At 42.7% G+C, this 22,067-nt stretch overlaps 1 protein-coding gene across 12 annotated transcripts in view; it reads left to right on the top strand.

Annotated features, from left to right (window-relative positions):
• The window catches only part of SCAI (suppressor of cancer cell invasion), a 171,847-nt gene that overhangs the window by 97,451 nt on the left and 52,329 nt on the right, over window positions 1-22,067 (top strand). For 11 of the 12 annotated variants that reach the window (XM_062207554.1, XM_062207556.1, XM_062207565.1 and 8 more), the window contains 6 exons: window positions 3,031-3,126; window positions 4,007-4,093; window positions 7,060-7,158; window positions 12,318-12,414; window positions 14,147-14,245; window positions 14,382-14,534. In XM_062207554.1, the coding sequence (XP_062063538.1) occupies window positions 3,031-3,126; window positions 4,007-4,093; window positions 7,060-7,158; window positions 12,318-12,414; window positions 14,147-14,245; window positions 14,382-14,534 (631 nt within the window). The remainder of the gene's footprint in view (window positions 1-3,030; window positions 3,127-4,006; window positions 4,094-7,059; window positions 7,159-12,317; window positions 12,415-14,146; window positions 14,246-14,381; window positions 14,535-22,067) is intronic. The other variant, XM_062207564.1, reaches the window with a different exon arrangement.

A 22,067-nucleotide genomic window follows, 5' to 3' on the forward strand; every position in this document is an offset into this window, starting at 1 on the left:
CATGAGCCTGCTTCCAGCTCGTGCTTCCAGCCTCGCCAGTAGAGACCCTGGGAGGCAGCAGTGACTGACGCCCCTGTGGGAGGTCTGGTTTCGGCTCTATGGTGGGCATTTGGAACCAGTAGATGGGAGCATGCTCTGTGTAGCTGTCTCTGCCTCTCGAATATATAAAAATTGTAAGAAGAAATTCCGAGAGTAGTAAATTATTATGTCTGTTTTTTATCTTGAGCTCCAAATTAACCATGTTCTGTCGTGTTGCAGACCTTCCTTCAATGACTTAACAGAGGGTCTGACCATGACCACTGTGCGTGACCGCAGAGTGCTCAGGCAGGGTTTGCTGACTGAAAGATTCTCTCCGTGCAGAGCAAGTTGGCCTTATCCTGGATCCACCCCCATCTCACGCCACATAAGGAGCTGATCTAGTTTCTTGCGTGAAAAGCCTCTCTCATTTCCTCTGCTTTCTCCCGGTCCTCTCCCTCCCTCCCTCTGTGCCTAGGAAAGCAAATGTGACTGTCTAGGTATTTTGCATTTGGGATGGGGTTAGAGGAGAAAGGTTCTTACATAAACCTTTAGTTGATCTCTTAGTTTGAAACAGCACCTTTTATTCCTTTTTCCCCTCCCTTTGTGGCTTGGCTCCTTTCACATTTTTCTAGGTTCCAGCTTTGTCTGCTCTGTTATTTAAGTCATGGGGCTGCAGGCCCCCGCAGACCTACTTTTTGACCCTTTGCCTCTGTGCACACCCTGGGAAACTCACCTGCAGTGGCCTCACCAGCAGGTTTCTTTGCCCTCTCTCTTCCCCCTGGCTTCCACTGGAGAGTCTGCCTTTCCTGCTCCCTCTTTGCTGTCAGATCTAAGGGCTGGTGCCTTCGCTCCTGGGTGCTTCAGCATCCCCAGTCAGTTTCCTTGTACTTGTTCACTCCATTGCAGCCCTTTCTTAACCCCTTCTCAGTGACCCATTTGAGTGTGCTATTTCCTGCCAGGATGTCAAATGGCAGGAAAGAATATTGGTATTTCTTCATATTATAATGATATTTCTTCATCTGAAGTTGTTCTCCCAGAAAACTATTGAAATCTCATCTGTTGATGGCCTTCCTGTGTTTTTATTTATTTTTTTTTCCCAAAGAAACCTTTTATTTAAGGAATACAAACTTCATGCATTTCATAAGTACAACTTTAGGAATATAATGATTCTTCCTAACTCTCCTCCTCCTCCCTCTCCCATTCCCAGTCCCATTCTCCACTAAGATCCATTTTCAACTAACTTTATACACAGAAGATCAACTCTATACTAAGTAAAGAGTTCAACAATTTGCATGGAAAAAGAAACAAACAAACCTGTTCATCACCAGTGTTCAAAGTCATTGCATCTTGAAGTTAATATCACTTCTTTTTTTTAGGCAGCTAAAAAGAGCCTCGGGTGATCACTGCCATCATACAAAAGAGTGTTAATTGTTAAATTAACAGCAGGAGTCACCTTGCACTAACTCCCCATTCAGGACCTCTGTCCTCAATGAACTGTATTATAATTATGTCTAAGTGCTTGCAAAACATGTATCATTCTTGGGTGCTTCTTCAGTATTTTTATTTCCTTATGTAGAGGAGAGTGTGGGTGTGTGAGGGGGTGTTCTCCCATCCCCTGATTCACTCCCCAAGTACCTTCAGTGAGTGATCAGTATAGGTCTCCTGTGTAGGTGGCAGGAACCCAACCACTTGAGCTATTCCTGCTGTCTCCCAGGTCCACAGCAGCAGGAAGCTGGGTATGAAACCAGAGGTCGGCAAGGAACCCAGGCACTCGGACATGGATCACAGGCATCTTGACTGCTAGACTGAATGCCCGATCTGTTTTGCTTTTTTATTATGATACTTTAAAAAAGACACAACTTTATTGAGATACTTTCATTTTGCATTTGGGTTGGGGTTAATTGAGAGTGTATAATTTAGTAGTACCTTTCACAAAAACAAAAAAAAGTTTGAGATCTTGTAATAATTTGAACCAAGATCTGTATGGAAAGAGCTATAAAGTTTGTTTCATGACAATATTTTCAACATAAATAGAAAGAGATATTGTTGGCACTAAATTCATCTCTAGATTCATTTTGTTTTCATTAGAATTCATTAAGGTTTTTTAGTAGGACTTTGATACATTGATTTTTAAAGCTTATATTTACATGTAAATACAAGGAACCAAGAGTAGACCAGGCACTCCTGAAACAGAGGAAGCATGCTGGACTTTCCAAGTTGTACTATTTAGAAGATTGTTAATGAGAAAATAGAAAAATAGACCAAGTAAGCGAACAAAGAGCTGAGACACATGCATAAGGGAAAATTTGATGACTTCAATACTAGTTTTGTCTTACCAGTCAAAAAATGTATATAATTTTTAAAAGTCAAATAAATAAAAAAGGAGGGTGCAGGTATCTTTTTTCTAATTTGTAGGAGTTAATATGTATGGAGAGAGTATAAAAATTGTGTGGCTGTGATAGTATTTGGTATATAAATATTGCATCACTGAATTATACCATGCCTATGACAACATTCTTTCCTTTCCCCCATGTTATGATCATTGTTATGAACCCCACATTTTGTGATATTAACACCCCTGCTTTTAAGACAAAACAGTGTATATGTATATGTGCGTACCCACATATGTAGTGAGTATAGCAAAATGTTAGAAATTGTTAATCTTACAATTAAAAAACTAAAAACAAAAAGGAGGATACAGAAATAGCTACCTACTCACTTCTAGATACATTCCCTAAAGCAGCGTTTTTCACACTGCCTACCTCTTATCTGAAGATTAGCTTTTGGTGGTTATCAGTATGTGAGCACCTGTGAATAAGACCTTGGGTAGAAAGGGGTGCAGTGCTGGGAGCCCCGAGGGGAGGCCTCTCCCAGCTGGAGAACGGTGGCTGCTCCTAAAGCTGTGTTTTCTACTTAAAGAAAGCCTGGATGTACGTACTGTGTCCCTGTCCAGTTTGTACCATAACAAGACTAAGAGATGTGAAATTAACACATACTTATTTGTTATTTCAGAGATTTGCCACAGTATGGGCAGAAGCAGTGGCAGTCCTATTTTGGAAGAACTTTTGATGTTTACACCAAGCTGTGGAAGTTCCAGCAGCAGCATCGGTAAAGGAGTCCCCCAGTTGCAGGACACTTACAGAAAGGCCCCTCTCCCAGCAGCCACAGTTTGACCTGTAACTGCCTCAGGGCTTTTACCTCGGAGCTTTCTAAATGCCGTATTTATGTTTATGACCCATATGAAAGCAAACTGATTTTTTCTGCTGTTTACCTAAGACTTTAAAATGTAATATTCTGGTCTGATTTTTAAAGATAGTGCTCTATCTAGAATGCTGCAAGTTAACCCTGACTTAGGTGGGATATGTTGTGTTTTGTTCTAATTTTTTTTTTTTTAAGATTTATTTATTTGTTTGAAAGGCAGAGTTACAGAGAAGCAGAGGCAGAAAGAGAAAAAGAGAAAGTCTTCCATCTGCTGGTTCACTCCCCAAATGGCTGCAATGGCTAGAGCTGGGCTGATCCAAAGCCAGGAGCCAAGAGTTTCTTCTGGGTCTCCCATGTGGGTGCAGGGGCCCAAACAGTTGGGCCATCTTCCACTGCTTTCCCAGGCCATAGCAGAGAGCTGGATCGAGAGTGGAGCAGCCAGGTCTCAAACCGGCGCCCATGTGGGATGCCAGCACTGCAGGCGGCGGCCTTACCTGCTATGCCACAGCACCAACCCTGTGTTTTGTTCCAGAATGCATGTTGTTTACTGGCCAAAACTGGTGGAAAGGGGCCTGTTTCTTCTCATTTTTGTGAACAGAACTCAAAGTGATTTCTTTTTATATTTTGACTTACTTTAAATAGACATTTAATAAATGCTTTTTGAATCTACTTGAATGATGATGTTGAAATCTCATGAAAAATTCATGAGCTTTGCTAATTACAGATTTGGTTCTTTCTGAAATTTGTCATCTCTTACTTGTATTTTCTTGTTTCCTATGTAAAACAGACAAGTCTTGGATAATCGGTATGGCTTGAAGCGGTGGCAAATAGGGGAAATTGCTTCCAAGATTGGGCAGCTATACTACCATTATTAGTAAGTGATGTGGTCGTGGGAGGAATAAAATACTGTCCTGATTCAAACCCAGCATCCAGATCTGTGCATAGGGTTTCTCCCTGCTGGAGGAATAAACTGTACAGTCATAAAGTTTCTTCTTTGTAGTTTCCATTAATTTATAGTTATTTTAGTACAGATAAATGCAGGACAGTACCCCAGATTATTGGGCAACAAGAAGGTCAGTGTGTTTAAGTATGAGCACACCACAACCACAGCCATGGCAAGTAAATGCCCTCACACGTCCTGCACTGCTTCCCAGGCTCCTTTCCACATCACAGGAGCTGGTTTCAAGGATACCATTGGGTCTAAACCTATCTCTGAAAGTTCCTTTATTAAACATTTCGAGATTTAACTAATGGAACCTCTGCAGTCTCAGTAAGCTAGTTTTTTTTCCCTTACTCTTCGTTAACTAATTCAAATACAATATGTAATATTTTACATTTTTATAGATGCTTTACTAAAATAATTAAATGTATCTCAAATAATATCATTAGTAGGTAAAATATTAACCAAAAAAAGTGACACTAAGGGTATTTTTGAGACTATTCTTTTCCTAACTAGAAAAGCTATGGGACTCATAATGAACACAGATATGATGACACGTTAACCCTGCTGTTCTACATCATCGATAATAAGAGAAAATGCATGACGCACAGAAAAGAAGAGTAAGATTCCAGGAGAAAAATCTAGTAAACACTTGAATTTTGGAAGCTCAAACACAAAAAGGTTCATAGTGCTTTAAGCACTATAATTTCATCCTGTACTTAGTTCATTTCTAATTTTATCCAGAAATAAAAACCTAATTCGTTGCATGATGTATCTTTATCAATTTCAATTTTCAAGTATTCAAGTATGCAAACCTAAGTATTTTCCTTTGTGACAACAACAAATGTATGGACTGCGCTTCAAAGACAGGGAAAAATTCATTTAAAATAACTGATAACACTCTGCTTCCCAAAGACATAAGAAGTAAGACTTAACACTGTAATCACACAAATGGTATGTAGTAAGAGAAGGAAAAACGAAAGATGGTCCAATATAATCAATGTCTTCTTTTAAAAAGATTCAAAACCAGAGTGCCTTAATATGTTGCTAGATTCCCAGTAACAGAATATTCTGAAATCTAAGGAACTACAGAAGAAAAACCAGAGTAAGTTAAATTTCCCTGCCGTTTTCCCAAACATGTTCCTATTGTTTACTTTGGATTTCCTCTGCACTTTTACTGGGAGAGTTTCTGCCTTCATCTTCTTCCATAGTGATGACCGTGTTTCTGAGTGTAGCACATCCTTAAGCATCTTTTGTAAGGCTGATGAGTGGTGGCAAATTCTTTCAATTTCTGCTTGTTACGGAAGGCCTTTATTTCACCTTCATCAAATGAGAGCTTTGCAGGGTACAGTGGTCTGGGTTGATAGTTTTTGTCTCTTAAGTCTTGGAATATATCTCACCATTCTCTCCTAGCCTGTAGGGTTTCTGATGAGAAGTCAGCTGTGAGTCTAACTCGAGACCCTCTGAAAGTAATCTGGCATTTCTCTGGTGCATTTTAGAATCTTCTCTTTATGTTTTACTGTGGAGAGTTTGACTACAGTGTGTCATAGTGAGGATCTTTTCTGGTCGTGCAATGAGAAGTTCTTTGTGCTTCTTATACTTGGATGTCCCTTTCTTTCTCCAACTTAGGGAAGTTTTCTGTAATTTTTTCACTAAAAAGGCCTTCTTACCCATTCTGTCTTTCCACGCCTTCAGGAACTCCTAAGACCCATATGGTGGGTCGTTTGATAGTATCCCATAGATCTCCAACACTGTTTTATAGTTTTATAATTTCTTCTTTTTTGGGGCCTTACTGTAAAAGTTCCAGTCTTCTAACTTGGATATTTTTTCGTCTGCCTCACCTAGTCTGTTGTTAAGTCTTTCCACCATATTTTTTATTTGATCTATTAAATTCTTCACTTCCAGTATTTAATTTTGATTTCTCTTTAAATTCTCAATTTCATGGGAAAAATGTTCATTCATGTCATGTATGGCTTTCATTAATTTATGGATTTACTTCTGATTACTTCTAGGTAATCCTTCGATCAATTTTTTGAACTCTGTTTCCGGCATTTCTTCAATCTCTTCATTTTCACATTCTGGTGTTGAAGTGTCGTGTTCCTTTGGAGGAGTCATGTTGTCTTCCTTATTCTTGTTTCTTGAGTTGCTGTGTTTATTTTTGGGCATTTGTACAGATGCTTGTTGGCCTTTTTTTTTTTTCCCCCTGTGATGGCTTTTATCTTTGGACTATGCCTCTGTGGATTAGTGGAGTATAAACTTACTTTTTGATTCCATTTTTCCATGAACTTTTTGAAGTACCTTTGTAGAACCACCCTTAAGTCAAGGACTTTAAATTTCATTATCAGGGAAAGATAGCAGACAATTGAAAAGGCTTGGACCATTTATAACTTAAAAGGCAAGAAAATCCCTTCCTCTTGCTCTGTTTTGGCATGCCAGCCCCCAGTCCCACCATTAAAATCCCTCCCTTGGGTAGTATGTGTGCTCTAAAAGTCCCTCGTAACACCGTGAATGTTAAACAGAAAAAATGACCTGTCAGCACCCCCTGAGGATCTGTATGGATGGCTCAATCCACTGCTCAGTTCTCTCAGGGAAGAAAATGATTGGGCCGAAGGACAAGTGGTGACACGCACCTGGGGAGGTCACGAAGGTGCAGTCCGGGAGGGGGGTGGATTTCACCGGGGCAGCCCTGCAAAGCATGAGAGTAATGTGTTCTTTGGGTTGACATCACAAAAGGCTTGGGAGCACCAGCACCGGGGGGATATTATTATTACTATTATTATATGTATGTTAAGAATGACATACTGCTTTGCTGGTTGAAATTTAGGATGGTTAAGCAATATGGAGCAAGTTTCTCATGGTGAAGAGTTTCCAGCTGTTTCAAAATGCTTTTTGTCTCACAGCTTACGCACGTCTGAGACCAGCTACCTGAACGAGGCTTTCTCCTTCTACTCTGCCATCAGACAGAGATCGTATTATTCTCAAGTCAACAAAGAAGACAGGTATGCCTCCACTATGCTTTTAGAAACACGAGGGTAAAACATTCAGAATCGTCAGTCTGTGTGGGAATTATACAGAAAAGCACACATTGACTTAAAACTTGTGTTCATGCTATCTCCAGGCCATCTAAAGCATTCAGATGTATAGATCGCCTGAAAGCAGTACAGGATGTCACAATACCAGACTCAAGTCAGAGCACAAAGGAGGGCTGGGAGTTACCTCTATGAGAGATAGGGGTCACACAGCCCTCCTAAAAAGAAACAGCTACACAGTAAGGCTTATAGACAGAGAGAGGTCTTCCATCCACTGGTTCACTCCCCCAGTGGCAGCAGCAGCTGGAGCTGGGCCCATCCACAGCCAAGAGCTAGGAGCTTCCTCTGGGTCTCCTATGTGGGTACAGGGGCCCAATCACTTGTGTCATCCTCCACTGCTTTCCCAGGTACATTAGCAGGGAGCGGGATTGGAAGTGGAGCAGCCAAGACTTAAACCAGCGTACGTGTGGGATTCTGGCACTGAGGCCGGGGCTTTAACCACTGTGCCATAGCGCCGGCCCCCAGTCTGTGTAGTCTTAATTCAAATATCTTCAAAAGCCTGTTGGCAGCTGCCCTGCAGGACAAGGAAAAGACTGCTAATGCAGTTTTGAATTCTTTTGTAAACCCATCATTGTTTTGCGGTTGGGAAGCTGTACTGTCAAAAAACAAACAAAATCCTGTAGAGTTGATTCATTCCCAGTAAAAATCTTTTGAACACCTATATCTGACTCTGTAGCAGACACTTGGGTGGGAGAGGCAAAAAGAGAAGAAAGTGTGCAAGTTCCTTTCAGAAGATTGTCTTTTTTTTTTTTTTTTTTTTTTTTAACAGGCAGAGTGGACAGTGAGAGAGAGAGAGACAGAGAGAAAGGTCTTCCTTTGCCGTTGGTCCACCCTCCAATGGCCGCCGCTGCCGGCGTGCTGTGGCCCGCGCATTGCGCTGATCCGAAGCCAGGAGCCAGGTGCTTCTCCTGGTCTCCCATGGGGTGCAGGGCCCAAGGACTTGGGCCATCCTCCACTGCACTCCTGGGCCACAGCAGAGAGCTGGCCTGGAAGAGGGGCAACCGGGACAGAATCCAGCGCCCCTACCAGGACTAGAACCTGGTGTGCCGGTGCCGCAGGCAGAGGATTAGCCTATTGAGCCGCGGTGCCTGCCAGAAGATTATCTTTTAATAGGGGACCGGGACGTATGCGTGCAAGTGGATTGTGCTGTTACTGATTCCAGATGAAGGTGCAGTTATGGAAGGATCAGGGGAGTGCTGGAGAATTTTCGTTGCTAGCATTCTAGGAGTTGTTGGAAGGGAAAGTTCAAGGTCTGGATGTTCTCTCTCCTCCCAGCAACAGAACTCAACAGTTGTTACATAGTCGAAAGATTGTCTTCTGAGCAGTGGAAGAAAACATAGCTTTGGCATGTTTCTCAGGAGAACACTTTGCAGTTGGCTATTGTCAGCTTTCCAGCTAACCAGTGAGATTTTGGGGGAAAGTCCCACTTTTGTACATCCCTTTTGTTTTCTGTGCATCTTGTTCAAACTTGTCTAGGGGAGTTTGCTACAATGGTAATGCAGATGTTGGATTCTCTTTTCCTCTGATGTCTTTCCATCATCCTCTGACATCAGTTTCTTCGGTTACTTTTCTTTTACCTTTTCTTATGGTTGCTTCACATTTCCCCCCCAACCCTAATTTCTTTCGTTTGTGTATGTGTTACACAATTTGTCTTAATACTTTTTTACTTTAAAGATTTAACTTATTTATTAGCAAGGAAGAGTTACAGAGAGGGAGAGAGAGAAAGGTCTTCCGGCCGGCGCCGCGGCTCACTAGGCTAATCCTCCGCCTTGCGGCACCGGCACACCGGGTTCTAGTCCCGGTCGGGGCACCGATCCTGTCCCGGTTGCCCCTCTTCCAGGCCAGCTCTCTGCTGTGGCCAGGGAGTGCAGTGGAGGATGGCCCAACTACTTGGGCCCTGCACCCCATGGGAGACCAGGAGAAGCACCTGGCTCTTGCCATCGGATCAGCGCGGTGCGCCGGCCGCAGCGCGCTACTGCGGCGGCCATTGGAGGGTGAACCAACGGCAAAAGGAAGACCTTTCTCTCTGTCTCTCTCTCACTGTCCACTCTGCCTGTCCAAAAAAAAAAAAAAAAAAGAAAGGTCTTCCATCACTGGTTCACTCCACAAATGGCGGCAACGATGGGAGCTGGGCCGGACCAAACCAAAACCAGGAGTCAGGAGCTTCTTCCTGGTCTCCCACGTGGGTGCAGGGGACCAAGGACTTGGGCCACCTTCTACTGCCTTCCCAGGCCATAGCAGAGAGTTGGATCAGAAGAGGACACAACTGGCACCCATGTGGGGTGCTGGCACTGCAGGCGGAGGATTAGCCTAGTGAGCCGCGGTGCCGGCAACACCCAGGCCATCTTTAACTGGTTTCCCAGGCCATAGCAGAGAGCCGGATCAGAAATAGAGCAGGTCAGCTGGGACTCAAACCTGCACCCATATGGGATGCCAGCTCTGCAGGCAGAGGCTTAGCCCACTACACCACAGTGCCGGCCCCAGCTGTCTTAATTCTTGATGAGGGAAATGATCTATCTCCTAAGAAATGGAAAAGAGGAAAAAATGCAAAAGGGCTGTGCAACATTTTATCAGCATTAAAAATGCATCCAGGCTGAGCATTATTTTAAGTAATAGCAAAATATCTTGTGTAATTCACTTTTCTGCATTTTCTAATTTGCCAGAAGGGAAATTGGCCTTGGGTCCCCCCCTGGCTTAAAGCCCAACAGTTTGATTTGTTGCAATCATTTTCAACATTAATAGCAAACACCTTATCTGAATTATTTTCCTTTGCTGCCTCCTAGAGCAGGGCAGATTAACAGAGGTAAGGTTGTTTGGAAACAGGATGACAAAATCTCTTGCTTTGCACCAGGAAATTGGAATCAAAGGATAATCCAGCACAGGCAGATCGTGACCTTGTTCTCTGTGCTTGGGCTTTGTTCAGTCTGTGGGTTGTGTCTTCGTTTACATAGAGCAAGAGGTGCCAGCCAAAGTAGCAACCAGCAGCTGTCAGCAAGTAAAACCAAATAAGAACCTAGTCCATGATTTCACAGTTAATTTAAAAGGCAAAAATCTTCTCTTTGTAAAGGGAGTAAGTTTACTTTTTCTGCACTGTCTCAGCACCTAAAGATTATTACTTAGAGGCCAGGAGAAATGGTCCATCTCAGCGGTCACTCAGGCAGGGACATCTCTCGGAATATTCCGTGGGCCCATCTTGCTTAATAGAGGATATCATACCATGCAGTCCCTCAGCCTAGTTGCTGCAAACCTGACTCTGTTGCAATCAGCCAGGGCTGAACCTGGCCAGAGTGGAACCTGGAGAAGACAAAGTTTCCGAGCGGTTGTAGGGATGTAGCAATTAGCCCTCAGGAAGAACAGCTTCACAGGCAAAGGCATAGTTCAAGTTCGAGTGTCGGGAGCAGTGGGTCTGGCAGGTTGGACAGAGGCTGGAACTGAGGAGTCCAGAAGTTCTGAGGAGTACTGCTGTCAGCATTGGTGTTGACAGTTTTGAAGTTGTTGTAGGGTGGGAACACGTAGGTGGGCTGGGAAGCTTTGGCACTTTCTGCTGGTGGAGTTTGGGATAAGGAGAACTCGATGTGGACCTTTCCAGTGAGGGTCGGACTTTTTCCGCAGTTGGATATGGCGGTGGCCAGTGGACTGGGGGTCAGGTTATCAGTCTTGATTGGGATGGCTGGTCATGTGCGTGAGTGGACAGCACTGAACACATTTCATCTCTGCTTTGCTGTTCAGCTCAGTTCTGCCCATCTCTGTGTGCTCATTTACTAAAGGGTTGGCGAACTATGGCCTGAAGGCAGGTTGAGCCCATGCTGTTTTAGAATTGATTTTACATTTTGAAGGTGTTGTAAGAAAAGAAAAGATAGTTATATCGCACATACTATATGCAGTCTTCAAAGCTAAAAATATTTACTATCTGACCCTCTGCAGAAAATTTGCTGGTTGTATGATCCCTGGTAGAGATTCATAGAACCTGATTTTTGTTGTTGTTGTTAATCAAAAACTATAGGAATTAAATCATTAATTTTGCAAGTCTGTATTCATGTCATCCTTCTACTAGTTTTCCTTCAGGTCTGAATCTTCTTCTTCTTCTTCTTCTTCTTCTTCTTCTTTTTTTTTTTTTTTTTTTAAGATTTTATTCTTAAAAAGGGAGAGACAGAGAGGTTTTCTGTCTGCTGGTTCACTCTCCAAATGACTACAGTGGCCAGGGCTGGAACCATCCTAAATCCAGGAGCCAGGAGTTTCATCTAGGTCTCCCTCAGGAGTGACCTGGTCCCAGGCACTTGGACCATTTACTGTTGCTTTTCCCAGGCCTTTAGCAGGGAGGGGGATCAGACAGAGAACAGCTGTGAATTGACTGGTGCCTATTATGGGATGCTGGCATTGGAGGAAGCGGCTTAACCAGCTATGCCACAATGCCAGCCTATGGATCCACTTCTGACACTGTGAACAGCTAAAGAGCCTAAAATACTGTGTGATCAACTATTTTTTTAAATAGACAGTTCAGGTGTCAAGAAAGTCAAGAAGCCCCTAAAGTTTTGTTGGCCCTGCAGCATGTGGTTGGTTTTGGTGACAGAAAAAAACCATGAAGAGGAAAGTTGAAACTATAAGAAAGGTGTACATGAAGGACTAGAGAGAAAAAATTAACTCCTTGTTTCCTAGAGGTGGACTTCATAGTTGTCCTACTGGTGGTTAGTTAAGATAATTAAAGTAGAAAGGGGACAGAATCCTAGCTGACAATGACCTGAAAGAAGAAAGGGATAAAGAATCACACCAAGTTGTTAGATCCACTTACTGTGGGGAACAGGCCTACAGCAGGTAGAGTTTGCTTGTTCAAACATTGAGAAAGATGTTTTTAATGAAAATAAGGAGAATGTGCAACTTAAGCACACATTATAACCATTGTAACAATAGGCAGGAAAGGAAATAGAAAAAAGTGAGTGAGACACATGCTAAAGGCAAGCAATGCCTGTGTTAAGGTTGTATGCATTATTTAGCCACGGAAAATCGGAAAAGTCAAGAAAGCATAGACCCTTTTTGAATGTAATGAGTGGCCTTCCGTCTGTGCTCCGCAGGCCTGAGCTGGTGGTCAAGAAGCTGCGGTACTATGCGAGGTTTATCGTGGTTTGTCTTCTTCTCAACAAGATGGACGTCGTGAAGGAGCTAGTGAAGGTAAAGCCACTGTGAAAGAGTGAAATCCTTCTCTCTAACTGCTTACAGGTGGTTTGTCTGTGAAAAGTAGATGTTCGGTTCCAACACTTTTTATTTTTGTTTTCATTTTAAAAAAATTTTTTAAAGATTTATTTATGTATTCGAAAGTCAGAGTTATACAAGAAGAGGCAGAGAGAGAGAGAGAGAGAGAGAGAAGTCTTCCATCCACTGGTTCACTCCCCAACTGGTCGCAGTGGCCGGGGCTGCGCTGATCTGAAGCCAGGAGCCAGGAGCTTCTTCCGGGTCTCCCACGCAGGTGTGGGGGCCCAAGGACTTGGGCCATCTCCTACTGCTTTCTCAGGCCATAGCAGAGAGCTGGATGGGAAGTGGAGCAGCCATGTCTTGAACCAGCGCCCATATGGGATGCCGGCACTTCAGGCCAGGGCGTTAACCTGCTGTGCCACAGTGCCAGCCCCTCTAGTACTTTTTATGTATCTAAATATAGAAGAGTAGATTAATTCTGAACAGTAATGAAAAAATATTTTCTAGCTTTCCACATTTCCACACGTTTAACATGAATCGGAGATAATTATCTAAATTCCTAAGTTTTGTCCCTGCACCTTGTTTTTTATTTCACAGCTGTGAGAAACAAAAATAAATTTGGTTTAAGAGCAAATAATTGACTTGAGTCCAGAAATAGTACAGATGGTCCAAAACGTGTTGTGAACAAAGCTTAGTTTCCCCTTCATTCACTGTGGTAGCTGAGTTCAGTGGACCTGGGAACCACCTTCTGTCTCACTTCCACACACTGCATTCCGGTTGCACTCTAGTCAGTAGTTTCAAAGGCGCACGTCTTCATTTCATACTTAGCCACAGCATGCTTGTTTTGTTGTTATAGTTGTGTTTAAAGATCTATTTATTTATTTGAAAGGCAGAGTTAGAGAGAGGGAGAGACAAAGAGAGAAGTCATCCATCCACTGGTTCACTCCCCAGATGGCCACAATGGCCAGGGCTGGGCCAGACTGAAGCCAGGAGCCAGGAGCTTCTTCCAGGTCTCCCACGCAGGTGCAGAGGCCCAAGGATTTGGACCATCTTCCACTGCTTTCCTGGGCACGTAGCAGGGAGCTAGATCAGAAGTGGAGCAGCGGGGACTCAAACCGGCACCCATATGAGATGTCAGCACTGCAAGAGGTGGCTTAACTCGCTACACCATAGTTTCAGCCCCAACATGCTTGTTTGGGCAGAAGTAACTCTGTATACTTTCTGTTGTCCTCTAACCCCACTTACTATTAACACTATTTCCTGGGGCCAGCCCTGTGGTGCAACAGATTAAAGCCCTGGCCTGAAGCACTGGCATCCCATATGGGCGCTGGTTCTAGTCTCGGCTGCTCCTCTTTTGATCCAGCTCTCTGCTATAGCCTGGGAAATCAGTGGAAGTGCTTGGGCCCCTGCACACATGTGGGAGACCCAGAGGAGGCTCCTGGCTCCTTACTTTGTATTGGCCCAGCTACAGCCAGTGCAGCCATTTGGAGTGAACCAGCAGATGGGAGAACTTTCTCTCTTTCTCTCTGTCTCTTTCTGTCAGGAACTCTACCTCTCAAATAAATCTTAAAAAAAAAAAAAAAAAAAAAAAGATTGTGTACTAATCATAATCGAACAACTGTATTAATATCAGTCAAGAATATGGTACAATGTAACCATACATTTTTATGTTTTTTTATAATCCTTTTTCTTTGTGATATTTTAAAATCAGGAATTGTCAGATGAAATTGAGGATTATACTCACCGCTTTAATACTGAAGATCAAGTGGAATGGAACTTGGTGCTTCAAGAAGTGGCAGCTTTCATTGAGGTCAGTTTTTGATAAGAAACATGGATGAGTGAATGGCTGTGTGCGCAGGATTTTTGTTGTGTGTCTGTGTCAACAAGAAGGAATAATTTATGCTCTTGATATTTTGTCATTAACTTCTCACTGCCCTCTTCTTTAGGCAGACCCTGTAATGGTACTTAACGATGATAATACCATTGTTATCACATCAAATCGCCTGGCTGAAACGGGAGCGCCGTTGTTGGAGCAAGGCATGATTGTGGGACAGTTGTCTCTGGCTGATGCTCTCATTATTGGTAATTGTAATAATCAGGTAAAGAATTGTGAAGGAATTATGCTTAAAATTCATTTGGGAAAATAGTGCTTTGGAAGACCACAAAATTATTTCTAACATCCATCTGTTAGGAAATGGTGAATTAAATTATGTTATGTGCCTATATGGCTAGAGTGTGGATGTTTGAATAGTTTAGGACAAATTTTAACAACTTAGGAAGATACTCATGATACCTTAAGTGAAAATAAATTTGCTATGGAAACAACTATTTCACTGGTAAAATGTAATAATGATGCATGCATGGCAAAAAGATTGGAAAGAAATTTTTTTTTATTTTTAAAGATTTATTTATTTATTTCAAAGAGTTACAGAGAGGCAGAGGCAGAGAGAGAGAAGTTGGAGACATTTGGGAAATGAACCAGCAGGTCGAAGATTGTTATCTCTCTGTGCATTTCTGCCTTTTAAATAAATAAATAATTTTAAGTGAATTTCCCAGTTTTCCATGACAGAACTATCCCATGTTGATGAGATTTTAATGTGCTAGAAATGTAACTTATTGTAAATCATGGGACATTGGAAAAGTTACCAGTAAATTTGTTTTCCTGTATGTGTTATTGTTTTTTCTTTTAAAGATTTATTTATTTGTTTGAAAGGCAGCGAGACAGAGGCAGAGAGAAAAAGGTCTTCCATCTGCTATTTTACTCTTCAAATGGCCACAATGGCTGGAGCTAGACCAATCAAGCCAGGAGCTAGGAGCTTCTTCTAGGTCTCCCATGTGGGCACAGGAGCCCAAGGACTTGGGCCATGTTCCACTGACTTCCCAGGCCATAGCAGAGAGCTGAATCAGAAGTGGAGCAGCCAGGGCTCAAACCAGCACCCATATGGAATACTGGCATTGCAGGTGGTGGCTTTACCTGCTATACCACAGCACCAGCCCTGAGAAAATTTTTCTTTAAAGCAAAATTATGGGGGATTTTAAATGCTTTCTTTACAACTCTATAAACTTTCCATAATTTCTATATATTGCTTTTCAAATTTGGCAAAAAGAAGGGAGAGTTTGTTTTGAGTTCATTTTTAAAAGTAAAGTTCTGGAGTGGGTATTTGGTACAGCTATTAAGAACCTGCTTGGGGCTGTCGCTGCGGCTCACTAGGCTAATCCTCCGCCTGTGTCGCCAGCACCCTGGGTTCTAGTCCCGATTGGGACACCGGATTCTATCCCTGTTGCCCCTCTTCCAGTCCAGCTCTCTGCTGTGGCCCGGGAAGACAGTGGAGGATGGCTCAAGTGCTTGGGCCCTGCATCCACATGGGTGACCAGGAGAAGCACCTGGCTCCTGGCTTTGGATTGGCGCAGCGCACCAGCTGTAGCGTCCATTTGGGGGGTGAACCAATGGAAGGAAGACCTTTCTCTCTGTCTTTCTCTCTCACTGTCTAACTGCCCTGTGGTGGTGGTGGTGGTGGGGGGAGAACCTGCTTGGGACGCTTGTATCCTATTTTTGAGTGCCTGAGTTCAATTCCCAGGTCCACTTTCAATTCTAGCTTCCTGCTGGTGTGCACCTTGCAAAAAGCAATAGGTGATGGCTCAAGGATCTGGGTCCGGTGGGAGACCTACCCACAATACCACAGCACTGGCCCCAATATATAAGTTTTAATCTTGTATCCTATCCTTGTACCTATCATGCTCATTCTTTTTTTTTTTTTTTAAACTTTTATTTAATGAATATAAATTTCCAAAGTACAGCTTATGGGTTACAATGGCTTCCCCCCTCCCATAACTTCCCTCCTACCCGCAACCCTCCCCCCTCCTGCTCCCTTTCCCCTTCCATTCACATAAAGATTCATTTTCAATTCTCTTTATATACAGAAGATCAGTTTAGTACATATTAGGTAAAGATTTCAACAGTTTGCCCATATAGCAACACAAAGTGAAAAAACTACCATTGGAGTACTAATTATAGCATTAAATAACAATGTACAGCACATTAAAGACAGAGATACTACATAATAGTTTTTTTAAAAAAAATTAATTAATTTTCTATGCCATTTCCAATTTAACACCAGGTTGTTTTTTTCATTTCTAATTCTCTTTATATACAGAAGATCAATTCAGTATATAATTAGTGAAGACCTCATCAGTTTGTACCCACACAGAAACACAAAGTATAAAAATACTGTTTCAGTACTAGTTATAGCATCACTTCACATTAGACAACACATTAAGGACAGATCCCACATGGGGTGTAAGTACACAGTGACTCCTGTTGCTGACTTAACAATTTGACACTCCTGTTCATGGCGTCAGTAATCTCCCTAGGCTCTAGTCATGAGTTGCCATGGCTATGGAAGCCTTAAGCCAGTCCCAAAGAGAAAAATATCATTTGTTTTCCCTGATCGGTGACAACTAACTGAGCACCAAAGGGGAAACCTGTTAAGTGAAATGGACACTATAAGAAACAATGAACTGATCAGCTCGTGTCCTGACTTTAGATGTACAATGTAATACTTTATCCTTTTTAGTATTTGTTGTTGTTGTTGTTGTTCTAGTACTAGTGGTTGAACTCTGTAATTAACACACAATTATTCTTAGGTGTTTAAATTTTAACTGAAAAGTGATCCCTGTTAAATTTAAGAGTGGAAAAAGAGAGGGAGGAGATGTACAATTTGGAAGATGCTCAATCTGATTGCCGCAAATGGTGGAGTTAGAAATGTGCCAGGGGATTCCAACACAATCCCATCAAGGTGGCATGTACCAATGCCATCGCACTAGTCCAAGTGATCAATTTCAGCTCACAATTGATGGCTCTGATAGGTCTAAGAGTCAAAGGGATCACACAAACAAGACAAGTGTCTGCTAATACTAACTGACAGAATCAAAAAGGGAGAGAAAGATCCAACATGGGAAGCGGGATACACAGCAGACTCGTAGAATGGCAGATGTCCTAAGCAACACTCTGGCCTCAGAATCAACCCTCAAGGCATTCGGATCTGGCTGAAGAGCCCATGAGAGTATAGTAGGCATGGAAAGCCAAGATATCATGGGAAAAAAAAAAAAAGACCTAAATGAAAGATCTCTGTGAGTGAGATCCCAGTGGAAAGAACGGGGCCATCAAAGAAGGAGGTACCTTTCTCCGAAGGGAGGAGAGAACTTCCACTTTGACTATGACCCTATCGGAATAAGATTAAAGTCAGCGAACTATCATGCTCATTCTTAACATTTTCTAGAATTCCTTCATTTTTGGCTTTTATAACCATTAAAACAAATTTGAAATTATATATACACATACATAAAGGAACAGATTTCTTATTTTTAAAATATTTATTAGAAAGCCTGCGCCGCGGCTCACTAGGCTAATCCTCCACCTTGCGGCGCCAGCACACCAGGTTCTAGTTCCAGTTGGGGTGCCGGATTCTGTCCCGGTTGCCCCTCTTCCAGGCCAGCTCTCTGCTGTGGCCCGGGAGTGCAGTGGAGGATGGCCCAAGTGCTTGGGCCCTGCACCCCATGGGAGACCAGGAGAAGCACCTGGCTCCTGCCTTTGGATCAGCGCGATGTGCTGGTCGCAGCACGCCGGCCGTGGCAGCCATTGGAGGGTGAACCAACGGCAAAGGAAGAGCTTTCTCTCTGTCTCTCTCACTGTCCACTCTGCCTGTCAAAAAAAAAAATATATATATATTTATTAGAGTGGGAGATAGAGAGTTTCCATCCTCCAGTTTACTTCCCAACTGTCCACAACAGGTGGCACTGGGCTAGGCTAAAGCCAGGAGCCAGAAACTGCATCTAGATCTCGTTTGTGGTTGGGGATGGCAAGAACCCAGTCACTTCAGCCGTCACTGCCGTCTCCCAGGGTCTGCATTAGCAGAAAGCTGGAGCCAGGCCTCGAGCCCTTATGGAAACACCCACCCCAGTGGACACACTTTGAAACACATCTATTGCTTGTCTAGTTGTACTATCTGAAGGCTTACTGTTTTTATTGATTTTTTTTTTCAAAGAGAATTTTGCTTATCAAACAAGTACACATTAAAACTAAATAAGATCACCCACCTAGATGGCTAAAATCAAGACCGAACAGACAAGCTGATAATGATAGCATGTCCTGACACATTTGTACAAAAGCTAGGTATTTCATATCTTATTGGTAGAAGTATAAATTGGTATATCCACTTCAGCTATAGCAGTTCCAATGTTTTCTTGATTATTTTTAATTTTTTAAAAGTCACTTGAAAGGAAGAGTTAGAGAGAGCGAGAGACAGGGAGATCTTAAATCTTCTTATTTACTTCACAAATGGCCACAATAGCTAAGGCTGAACTAGGCAAAACCTGGAGCTTAGAGCAACACCCAGGCCTCCCACATGGTGTCATGGGACCAAGCACTTGGTCCATCTTCCATTGGTTTCCCAGGTGCACCAGCAGGGAGCTGGATGAAAAGTGGAGCAGCCAGGACTTGAACCACCCCTTGCCAGCATTGCAGGAGGCAGTATAGCCCACTGCACCACGATGCAGGCCCCTGTTTTCTTATTGATTTATAGGAGTTCCTAATATGTTCTGTTTAAAAGTCCTTTGTTAAATTTAAGTATCAAGTGTCTTCTCCTACTCTGTGGCCTGGCTTTTATTGTCTTCTTAGTGTCCCTGTGTTTATATATAAATTAATTAAAATAATTTATATATTATAGTATATATAGTATATATTATTTATTTCTAAATACTTTATATATAAATTTATAAATAAAATTTTATTAATTTACATTAATTAAAATATTTCTTGTGTGCCTACTGTGTGCCCCCATACTGAAATTCCAGTGAACAGAAATCCTTAAATTAATTTCTTTTTTGAGCATTTTGGTTACTTTTATTTCAAAAAAAAAAAAACCATCCTTTTCCAAGGGCAGCAAAGTTGAATTAAAGGTCAGATCGAAATCAGGTGGGCTTCTCACAGGAGGGCGTCAGAGGTGGGGAGGGAGGGAGGGCCCTTCCAGAAGCTGTGCGAATGACTGGCACGGAGAACTTCATTCCTTGGGCCGCTAAATAGGTTTGAATGGGCTCTGGTCTTCTGGTGCAACCATAGTTTCATTTTTCTTGGGACAAATTTGAAGGTAGGTGAATTAGTTCTGGGTGTCAGTTTCATACACAGTGCTCTCTGTGCCTTTAGGATGAAGGTAAGCCTGAGGTTGGCGTACTGTGTAGAGGTGGGATTGTCCATGGTTCTTTAGATGGGAGTTCCACATTGCCAACAGTCTCCTTAATTGTATTTACTGATTTTTCAAATGTGTATTCAGCTGGGCCATGCTGAAGCAGTCTGGACTCCGGTCATGTGTCCCATGTGGAGGCAGCAGCCCAAACACTAGCCTTATATGTTGCCTCCCAGGGTGCCTTGGCGGGAAGCTGGCTCTGGAGACAGAGGCGCCAGGACTTGCACTGCACGTAGATATGGGATGCAGGCATCTCAAGTGGCAGCGTAACCTGCTGCGCCACAGTGCTTGTCCCCTTAATTTTAATGAAACCTAATTTATAATTTTCTTTGTATATGTTAAAAGCTGTTTCTTGTTCTTTATTTTAACAAATCTTTGCTTATTCAGTGGTCATGGTTGTTATTTTGTTTTCTAGACTCTTTTACCTTTTATATTTAGATCTATAATCTATGTGGAAACTTTTTGTTTGGTGTGAAGTATGGGTTAGAATTTTCATATAGATGTCATTGGACATGAAAGTATGGAAAGAGTAGATGTGGAGGAAGATTTGTAGGTTCTGATTTGTTGTACATTAAGATATGTGGTAATATCCGTCATTGAACCTAGTTTCTTGGTATGGAATGTCACAAAGCTACCTCCTGAGGAGACTATGGAGAAGGAGCATCCCCGGGCTAGACAGTGGGCAGCCAGAAGAAGAAAGGGCCTCGATTCGGCACGAAGAAAGAAAGAGCCGCCTCCCAGGCTGGCGTTGTGGCACAGCAGGTTAGGCAGATTAAGCATATTAGCTTGTGGTGCTGGCATTCCATGGTGGAGTACTGCTTGAGTCATGGTTGCTCTGCTTCCAGTTCGGTTCCCTGCCAATGTGCCTGAGAAAACAGTGGTTGGTGGCTCAAGTACTTGGTTCCTGCCATCCACATAGGAGACTTGGATGGAATTCCAGGCTCCTGGCTTTGGCCCAGCCCAGCGCCAGCCCATATGACCATATGGGGAGTGAACTAGTGACAAAAGATCTCACTCTGACTTTCCTTCTCTCCCTCTGTCGCTCTTCCTTTCAAATAAATAAATGAATCTTTAAAAAGAAAAAAAAGGGGAAGGGATAGAGAATTTCAAATTCAAGTTTTCTGGGGTGAGATTTCGAAATCAACAAGCTTGAAGTATGGAGTGTCTGTGCTCTTTTGACATGAAAATAATTGGTATACGAGAGGTAGCTATTGGGCTGGTATTGCGGCACAGTGGATTAAGCGGCCACTGCAGTACTGGTATCCCATATGTGCACCAGTTTGAGTCTCATCTCCATCCGATCCGGCTCCCTACTGGTGCGCCTAGAAAAGCAACAGAAGATGGCTCAAGTGCTTGGACCCCTGCCCCCCATGTAGGAGACCTGGAAAAGACTCCCGACTCTTGGCTTTGACCTGGCCCATCCCCAACCATTGCAGCCATTTGGGGAGTACACCAGCAGATGGAAGATCTCTCTTCTCTGTCTTTCCCTCTCTCTGTAACTCTCCCTTTCAAACAAACAAACAAACAAACAAACAAAACAAAAGGGGTGATAGTTATTATCAGGTTGAAACAGGTATTTGTAAATCTCTTGAATCATTTTTGGGTCAGATTTTCAAGAAAGTGAAAAGGACACATGAGCCAGGTTGTTGTCTCTGATCCCTCGCCCGAGAGATCGGCATGTTTCCGTGTTACAGGTAGCAGTGTGGCCAGTGTCTGGCACTCTAGGGCAGTTTTGTCACATTTCTGAAAACTCAAGTCAGAAATCACACCTTTACAACTTTGCTTTGTGAAAATTGAATTGGAGGAGAATTAAATTTTTTCTTTAGTCTGCTTAAAAATATACTAAATGAATTAGATGTTTGAAATGCTAGCAACTAACCTTCATAATCTGATTATTGCCTTAACTAAGTAATCTTTAATTTCGTAGAAACAGATACTTTAAAAATTCTCATCTGTTTTTTTGTCCTCATGTGCCTACCTTAAGTTCTATATTTTTCTTGTTTTTAAAGATTTATTTATTTATTTATTTATTTGAAAGGTAGAGAAGAAAGAAAGAAAGAAAGAGAGAGAGAGAGAGAGAGAGAGAGAGAGAGAGAGAGGTCTTCCATCCGCTAGTTCACTCCCCAGATGGCCACAATGGCTGGAGCTGAGCCAACCCAAAGCCTGGAGCCAGGAGCTTCTTCCAGGTTTCTCATATGGGTGCAAGGGCCCAAAGACTTGGGCCATCTTCTGCTGCTTTCCCAGGTCATTAGCAGAGACCCGGATCAGAAGAATCGCAGCTAGGACTTGAATGGGTACCCATGTCGGCATCACAGGCAGAGGCTTAACCTTCCATGCCACAGTGTTGGACCCATAAGTAATTTTCAAAATGGAGAAGGATGCCATGTTAAA

Source organism: Lepus europaeus, chromosome 12 (assembly GCF_033115175.1).
Source record: "Lepus europaeus isolate LE1 chromosome 12, mLepTim1.pri, whole genome shotgun sequence".
NCBI classification, from domain to species: domain Eukaryota; kingdom Metazoa; phylum Chordata; class Mammalia; order Lagomorpha; family Leporidae; genus Lepus; species Lepus europaeus.